This window comes from Sparus aurata, chromosome 14 (genome assembly GCF_900880675.1).
Source record: "Sparus aurata chromosome 14, fSpaAur1.1, whole genome shotgun sequence".
Lineage (NCBI taxonomy): Eukaryota > Metazoa > Chordata > Actinopteri > Spariformes > Sparidae > Sparus > Sparus aurata.
Window position 1 is genome coordinate 17063169 of NC_044200.1, and position 9219 is coordinate 17072387.

The 9219-nt window shown below is 41.3% G+C and overlaps 1 protein-coding gene across 1 annotated transcript; it reads right to left on the minus strand.

Annotated features, from left to right (window-relative positions):
• LOC115595127 (uncharacterized) lies at nt 1–4136 on the minus strand. Its single transcript, XM_030439258.1, has 3 exons — nt 3977–4136; nt 1398–2044; nt 1–692 (listed from the first exon to the last, which is right to left on the minus strand). Exons 1-3 carry the CDS (start codon nt 4000–4002, stop codon nt 331–333), a joined length of 1035 nt encoding a protein of 344 aa, XP_030295118.1. The 5' UTR covers nt 4003–4136; the 3' UTR covers nt 1–330.
• Nucleotides 4137–9219: the final 5083 nt, after the last annotated feature.

Sequence of the window (9219 nt, forward strand, 5' to 3'; positions counted from 1 at the left end):
AAAAGAGCAACAAACAGTTTTATTACACATGACGTGCAGTTTCCAGATCTCTGGATCGAGTGCAACAACAGTTCAGGAACAGCTTCCGTGCAAAACAAGCAGCACGTAACATAAATATAACATTTTTTTTGTTTGTTTTTTTAAATTATGCATATAATTCCAACAAAGTTAAACAATAGAGAGTCCTTAAAAGAGGGTTAGGGGTGAAGTCTTTGTCGAGTTACCCTGTTAATAATGCCAAAGTAGCAAAATAAAACTATCAAGGTGCATTCTTTTTTTAAATCATGAAGACTCTTTACAGTTTAAAATCAAAATTCAGACCTCAACAGTTTACATTTTTGCTCTGAGGGAGCAAGCAGGCAGTGAGTTCAAGTAATTCTCCAGGGTACAGAGGTAGTCCTCCGGGTGGCATCGCATGTGTGCTGCGTGTGTCGACTCCTTCCACTTCTTGCACTCCACAGTCATGCCCCTCCTCCTCCAGCGGTCAGTTATCTTGTCAATGACAGCCTGGTCGCACATGACGTCGTTGTCGCTGGAGAAGAACAGGGCCGGCGCAGTGATCGGGCTGTTGTTGAACAGCTGGATGCCGGCGTCATAGAGGTCTGCTGTCTGGGTTTTGAAGAGCCAGAAGTAAACCATGGCAGTGTTTTTGATGAAGTGCTCAAAACGAGGAAGCAGGGTCTTGCCGAGGCCTGAAGAACGACAACAGACAGACGATTTATATTTTATAATTAAGAGTACAATTACACCTTATGTGTGTATTTGTCTTTCCTCTATTTGAAAGACTTTCATACTGTAAGTTTTGGAACTACAGCTCTGAGGATGTTAACAGGAAGTAAAAGGATGCATGGATTTAGTGAGTAATGCTGTGGGCTCCTCATTAAGCTTGGTGCCATTAAAAGTATGCTGAATTAGCAGTTCCTGTTTGCACTGTAGCCATCAATGGGTTATTTTACAACTATGGAAAACTAAAAAATGCAATGATTTTGTAATCAAGAAAAATGTTGAAACCTGTTAGCTGCAGCCCTACAGCAGATCAATTCATTCATTTTGTCAGAGAATAATTATTAGCATAATTTATCAAGATAACAAACAAAAAAAATGATCGAGTGTGAGGATCTGCCGCTTTTTTATTGGGTTTTGGTATTGGACTGTTTTCTGTTGCTTGTGCTTGTTGTGCACATTTTTCACTTGTGTTACACTTAACACTTAAATCCTTTAATAAAAGTGAAATAATAAATGTGTAAACTACAGATACTCTCCTAAGGTAAGTTAAATACGAGCTGCCACAAATTCTTCTCCTGAGTCCTGACAAACTGGAGTAGTGGGTCAGCGGGCGGATGAATTATTTAAAGATCAAACACAAAAGTAACCTGAGCTGGATCGCTCGCTCTCACCTATCGCCATGTGCTCCAGACTGCCAGCCACCAAGCTGTCATAGATTTGCCCTATCACCCTCTGTGCCAGTCCTGCATGTTGTTTCCGTCGCTGAGCGATGTGGCTGAGTATCTGGGTGAAGGAGTAGCCACCGATGGAGGAGGCGTGCACCAGCACCGCCCTCCCTGAGAACCGAGGCTCCTCTAAAACCTTTAAAACCTCCAAGCCGTAGTTAAGCCCCCATCGAGGCCACAGAAAGTGCATTACGTTGCTCCGGACCCAAAGGACATCCATGCCGCGGTCCAGGTAAAGGTCCCTGTACTTGGCAACTGCCCCTGGCTGTGCACCGAGCCAAGAGAAGAAAACAAGAAGGGGACGGGCAGCGGAGACAGAATGTGATTGGTGTTGGGGGGAGGCAGCTGTGTGCGAAGGCGAATCTGAGAGAAAAGGAGAGGAAGAGGAATCATCACCGAGGGGCAGAGATGAGGATAATGGGGGACGGATGTGGCGAAGATCGGTGGATTCCGGAGATTCTTTGGCAGCACATGATGTTTTGTCCTCTGCTGCTGAGACTGGAGTATAATAGTAGGTTATGCGACTGCTGATCCTCTTGGCGATGAACCGCCCATCACTGACTTGTTCTGACGTGGCGGCAGTCTTGAAGAGGCTGGAAGAAAACCCAAACCAGTGTCAGTTTTAAAAAAAAATGAGTCATTACCACAAGCAGTCACGTTCTTGGTCCGAAAGTGAATGGTTCTATTCTGGGCCATTGATATAATAAGTTATTGTTTTATCTCAATAACTTACATACCTAACTATTATGAATGACATGCTGGAATGTGCCTCTGTAAGCAGCGCAGTATTTTCAGCTGGTTATAGCCGTCTTACTCAACTGTTCTAATTCTGGGCAGCATATTGGAAGAACGATGAAAGGAGCATTATAGTTTCTAATCTACTTTGAGTAAACGCACGTTTTTTTTAGCATCTTGTTGGATTAGGAACAGCTTTATCTTTTTGCAATATTTCTTCAATGAAGGAAAGCTGCTTTGGTCACCTTCTTTATGTCAGGTTTAAATTGTATTAATGCTCAGAACATGGCACACGAAACAAAGGCCAGTTCATTATGCAAACCCTGCGGAATAACATCTCTTTTTATTCAGAGGATATATTTTTGTTTTTCTCTATCTCTATACTTCCTCTCGCTTCACTATCTGTACTGATCTGTTGCAAATGAGAATGAGCGAGCGCCGTCCCTCAGAGGCACCTTTGTTTCTGTTTCACTCTCACTTCATGTCCCGTCTAAATGTTAACCTCCAAACAGACCTGTGATTGTTATGCACAACACATGTTCGCTTCCGTCACACAGTACATTCACTCTATGTACAATTATGTGGTACTTTACAAGAGCATTTGCATTTTAAGCTTCTTATACTTCCACTTCACCACATCTTGGAGGCAAATATTGTACTTCATTCGTCACTACTTTTAAGCGATAACTGGTGACTACTACTTTTCATTGTCAAACAGATTTTTAAAAGAATCCTAAAAATGTTGAATATGGGAATCAATAATCAGCCCAGCTAATAATCAATAAACCCAGGGTATATACAATATATACATATATGTAAATATATGAGTTATTCACTTTACTTTACTTATACTTTCATATGGATGACTTCTTTTAGCTCCGTAACTTTACTTTTAATCAAGTATAACTTACGGGTACATTTTAAATCACTGTTGCAATATTCAAGGTAATTTGGTAAACACTTTCAGTTTGACAGTGCAATTACAAGACAAAAACGTAATCCCATAAAGATGATATGACATGATATGTCATTACTTGCCGAAAAACCCCTATTTATTTATTCATAAAGCAGAAAATTATGCTTGGGATAACTTCTAGTAAGTTCATTTTATAGCCTATTATCGTTTATATTTTTAATCACACTGATGCAATTTTAGATATATATCTATATAGATATAGATATATAGATATATAGATAGATTTCTAGCACATCAATATATAATGTGTAGTATCATTGTAATGTTACACAGGCATAACAATGATAAACTGTAGTGTTGTGATTGTTTTTATGATTCAGTAAACACACCGCTTCCTTTGACCATCTCTACAATGTAAAGTTTTATATTTGACATTACTTTATATTTCATCTTGTGTCCTATATTAACTCTGTGGGAACGAATTGTACATGTTTAATGTCTTTGTTCTTGACCACTGAACATGTCTTCTATACAACAGTGACGCTGATTGTACCTGTCATGCGCGACAAATGCCTCTCAATTAAAATCTGAGAGGGGTGAAGGCGTTGACAAAATCGTCATGTTTATCAATGGCATCTTCGCTAAAAAAGAAAAGAAAAGCTCTGATAAATGAAGCTGGGCTGTGAAGCACCTTTCGTCGCTGCACTTTGCTCCCAACGGTCTGAAACAATTTGGGAGTCCACGGTCCCGCTTGTCAAAATGCGGATGCATCTTCAACCCCCCCATTTTGTTAATCTATACGCGGCTTCTGCTCAACGGCTCTCACACAAGCACAAGCGATATTATCACAGCGACATGTCATGAGTGTTGTTACCTTATGGAGGCCGGCAGGTTTCCCATTTTTAGAGGAAAAGAAATGTGTGAGGGCGCCCCGGTCCTCTCTGCCACGGCACCCGCTGCTCTGAGTGATGACTTCTTCTTCTTCTTCTTCTTCTTCTTCTTCGTCTACTTCTTAATGTGGGTTTTGGCGGTTGGCAAACAAAATGGCGCATCACCGCCGCCAGCTGGTAAGGAGGTCGGGCCAGGACACGAAAAAGTCATAGAAAATATAAAAAATAAAAAATTAAATAATAATTGAGAACATGGAAATCGTTTTTTTTTCCTCTTTAGATAATAAAACTAAAAAAATTAAAACAAAAATCATATAATTAAATGAATTCTGTAAAATAGCACGAAAATCAGGCCTCAATGACAATGAATCAACCAGTGGTAGCATAACGTTAGCCTACTCATATCTTTTGCCTTCAGTAAGGTAACCACCACAGTGACTATACTATACTAATACTCTGTTACAAGTAAAAGTAGTACTTTGAAATTTACTTCAAGCATAAACAGCATTTTCCCTGTGCTGAGCTATGACTGCTGATAGTACCAACAACATGGCTACCGCTAGCATCCTGGCTAGCATCCAAGCCAAAATCAATTTGACTGAGAAATGTCCTTTTTCAGTGCTGTGAAAGTGAAGAGTAACACACCTGCTTGTATTAATAAGTAGCATGTCCTGTTGGTTACTGAACATTAGAAAGAATGATGTTTTCGATTGCTCAAGCCCTAGGTAGGAGGGAACACATATCAGCAAGGGAACAGACTTTGACTCAACACCGGTGCTCTCCATTGGGTGAATGCCCTTCTGTTCACTATTGTTTTAACTCTTTTTTTATCGCTCTCCCTCTTCGCCTTGGTTGCCTCCTCCAACAGCAGGGCCTCTTATATTTAACAGTGTACAGTCTCCACAGTTATTCCAGTTATTCCACCATTACCTGGGGGTAGTGGCCGGGAAGAACAATTTTAGCGCAATCTTAATCATGTAATTTTTCTACCGCATTTCAGAAAAGTGTATATAATGTTACTGGGTTATATTTATTGATGGTCCAGGTGGTAAGTGGGGAGCTGATTTCGATTACTGTAAATAGATATTCTGCTCGGTAGAATTTATTAAATTTTGTACCACCAATCTGAATATGGTAAGCAGCTAATATAATAATAAACTAATTAACTGTAAATTCACCATTTTATTTGTGATGGTTATAAAGTGTTACCAAAATAGGAATGGAAAAGCAGTTCATTAAACATACCATTTATGACTTGACTCGTCACATGGCAATAAAGAGGAGGATAATATCGCAGCTCAAGGAGAGTTGATCCCTGGATCGGCTATTTAAAGACCAAAAGGACCTCCTGGCCAGAACAGGCCATTGCGGTCACAAGAACACAGTGAAATTGCATTGAGCTGCCACGTCATCTAAATGGGGAAACATTAGAAGGTCACGTAGGCTGTTTGATATGACCTACTAATCAAATAACTGCAAGGCATTTCAGTGCCACGAGATGGAGCCAGAGACTAACACAGGCCCAGTCGACATAGAGAAGTTATGCTCTTCAGTATGTGGAGCACTTATGATTTACTTGCTTTGATTACATGTGATGCCTCCTGAAGTGACTCAGGCCTCATATCGTACATTCATGCACTTGTTTTGCAGTATAATTACCTTTTTTCCCCCTCAAGCTATGCAGACTTAAGATGTGTCCCTGCTAGATTTATTTGTCATTATTACTAACTTTAAGATCATCAGTTGGATTTAAAATAAATGTATGTAGGTTTTAAACTCTGAAGTGGTGCTTCAGTGGTTGAACACTGTTATGACCGTAAATCTGATTTATGTTAGTCGCAGTAAGCGTGCACATTTTTCGCTGTGGCTTTAAAAACCACCAAACATCAGTGTCAGTTTGTCTCAGTGTGGCTCGCCGTGGTTGTCATGACAGTGGCAGTGACAGTCGTGATCGGGTCTTTCCATTCTTTCACACACGGGCAGCACAGGCAGTTTTAGGTCATCACATGCTCTCCCACTTTCTCTTTTTCTTTTTTCTGCTCTGTCCCTCGATGCATTTTCCGCTGTCACTTCACTTGCACCTTCCCCCTACACACACACACACACACACACACACACACACACTAACACAGCCCTGTATTTTCCAGTACTTCTGTTTCATGTTTGACCTTCAGTAAGAGTGCCTAGTACAACATCAGAATATATTTTTGGGCTTGTTAGAATTAAAGGAGTGCATGTTATGAAAAAGCCTGTTGTAACCTGGTTTGGAGATAGAAAACTGGGAAACTGTGGAATAGAAATTCCTTATCCAGGTTTTTGATCTGCTGTCTGCTGTACAAGGAAGGACAACTCTCAACCCTAAATAGCAGTTAGTCAGTAAAACAAAAACACCTGATGATACAACACTACAAAACACCACAGCAAGTCATAAAAAAAGGTCAAATGTTAAATGTATTACACAGGATTGGTGTACAAGATTTGTCAGTATGGATACATATTATACATTTTAAAGTTGTGTTGAATGTCGCAAGAAGCACTGATGTAAAAGGTGAGATGCTAACATGAGGATACCGAACAGTTCATCATTCAACATCCAGCCAAAGGTGCTCCTAACAGGGGCCGGGGAGGAGGGGCCATGGCCACCCTGATTGCCTGCAGTCATGTTTTTAATGACTGTAGTCCAATCTTCACTGTTCTTTTAGCTCTGTTTTAGTCCCTGAAGCAAATATCTGTCTTTTAAACTGCTCATTGCTCCACTGTGTTCAGCAGCTAGTTGCTAAGTTTGTCAAAACAATGAGCTGAAAGATGCTAAATCACATTTAGGAACTGCAGACCCTTTTCACATTTCACATTTGATCAGTTTTTAACTAAAAAACTTATAGCGGTCCAGCTTTAGTTTACGTGTTTTGGCCGACAAGTTTATCTTGTGTGCAAACGTGAGTGTGTGTGTGTGTGTGTGTGTGTGTGTGTGTGTGTGTGTGTGTGTGTGTGTGTGTGCAACAGAAAAAGCCTGAGACTTTCTGTGCCCGCTCAGCATGATCACTTTCAGGCTCAGTCAGGCGGAAAAATGTTTGAGTCCCACAAAAACATAACCCTCAGCCCCTCGGCCATGCGTCTGCGCTACCCTCAACACTAGCTGCCCCTCTCTGTCCCCATCGTATGTCAACCTCTCAAAACAACCCCCCTCCCCGACCTCCTTCATCACTGCTGATTTTCTATACATCCCCCTCATCAAACCTCTCCCACCCAGGAAAAGAACGCCTCCATCACTCTCTTTAAAAACTCCAAGGCCCTCTCACCAGCTTTCCCCTCTCAGCACCTCAGACCACCCCCCCCATTGCCGCTGCACAAACCCCTGGCCTTTCCTCTTTGCATTGTTTCACCGTGGCCCCTATTGTCCGAGCAAAAAAGAGAGAGCTGGGAGGGCCGAGAGGGGCAGAGAAGAAAAAAAGAAGGGGAGGAGGGGAGAGAGGGGAGAATGTGCCCTCTCTGTTCTCTGGGCAGGACGGGTCCACCCACATCAGGGTGTGGAAATTCCGTTGCAGCTTCCTGATTTTTCTCCCAGTCTTTCCCCTTTTTCTACTCTGTCATGTCTCCTCGCGTCATGTGCCTGGCTAACTCTTCACGCATAGGATGAGATCATTATAAACATGTCCGAAGCATTTAAAGACTGGAGGATGTATTTTTCATTTACTTGAGCTAGTTGGAGCAGGATGCAGCAATCCTACCTGAAGCTAAACGATCACAAAAAAACAATTTAAATCGCTTTTTTTTTAAAAAAGCATTCAGAGGGAGATAATAATTTAGAACGAACAACAGGAAACATGCAGAAACTTGCAGTTTTTATGGTTAATCAAGCTTGGAAGGCGCAGCGAATTGTAAAGAAGAGCAGTCTGAAGTTCTGATTTATGCAAGAAGTTGTTTTTATCTCTTCTCGAAGGAACAGTGTTGTAGGAGCTATCAGAAGAGATGCCAAATAGCATTCATAACAATGTTTAATCACTTGAAAATAAGAATTGTTGTGTTTTCATTAATGTAGAATGAGTCGACCGTGTTGCACTGCTATGTCTCAGCAGTCGCCACTTGAATTCAGCAGGTGTTCAGCTGTATTTTTCTGTTAATTAAAGCAATATTACATAACTTTTTCCCTTGAAATAACAGCTTCAATGTTGACACATTGTCTTTCAACAGGGTGAACAGTGTCTCTATCACTTGAGTTTTGTTTAAAATCCCCGATTTGCTATTAACTGCACATTGTGAATCATTAGCGTTCCTATTTTTTAACTCCGGTTTGGTCTCCACCAACTCCCCTGGGAATTACTCAGCTTTTGTCGCCGATTGTGTCTGACGTTTGATGCCGAGCGGGTAATGTACAGTTGGACAGAGCTTTTTCAGTTAAAACTCTACTGGAAACAATGTTGGTGTTGATGTAGAACCAAAACAATTAGCTTAAAGATGCTAAAATGCTCTGTAAGCATACAATCATTTGTGGGTTTTAAGCTACAAAATATTTATAACAGCAGCTAAAATATCACTTAGACCAAAGACAAGTAGCAACATTTAGGTGAACGCAGCATTATGCATGTCCATTAACCATTTATTTATCCCTCCCCCCTAATCTCTCACTTCCTTCCATCTCCTCCGTCCTTCACCCTTCTCCGTGTGAGGGATGTGATTTGCATTCATAACATGCTTAGAGGCCGTCGTAGCTTAAGTGTGACACCTGTCGTCTAGTCTGTGGGAGGACCTTTTCTTTTTCTTTTTTATCCCATTAATCGTCCTTATTGGTATGGAGACCACGTTGAAAACCCCAGTAGGTGCACGAAGCTGATGTATTAAACATACGGTCATTGATTACAGATGACATGCTCGGATCTCACTGGACCCCCACCTGCGACGTCCGCAGCCAAAATCCAATTGGAAACCTCCAGCTGTCATTGAAACACTTGTTTCTGATATTAGGGCATGCAAGGTAAACTGCAGGTGACGTAGCAGTTGTAGTGGACTAAATGCATCTTTAAACTGAGCATTTCGTAGCTTCATTAAAGGCGCACACCTCAGTATTTTTGAGTATGGTGATATCAAAGTGATGAAGGCGCATTATTTATCCCAGAGGATTTTTCTCTCGCAAAGTAAACGCAGATGATTTGTCCACCAAGGTCATCCCTGATCCTCATCTAACAGCCCTAATCAGCCATATCAAATCTGCAGGGAGAGCTGTGCGAGC

Excerpts from the sequence above, each read along its gene's own strand:
- LOC115595127 (XM_030439258.1), bottom strand. The coding sequence starts at position 4,002 with ATGGGAAACCTGCCGGCCTCCATAAG. Across the intron at positions 2,045-3,976 it reads AACCTGCCGGCCTCCATAAG|CCTCTTCAAGACTGCCGCCA; the intron begins GTAACAACACTC and ends GTTTTCTTCCAG. Across the intron at positions 693-1,397 it reads TCTGGAGCACATGGCGATAG|GCCTCGGCAAGACCCTGCTT; the intron begins GTGAGAGCGAGC and ends GTCGTTCTTCAG.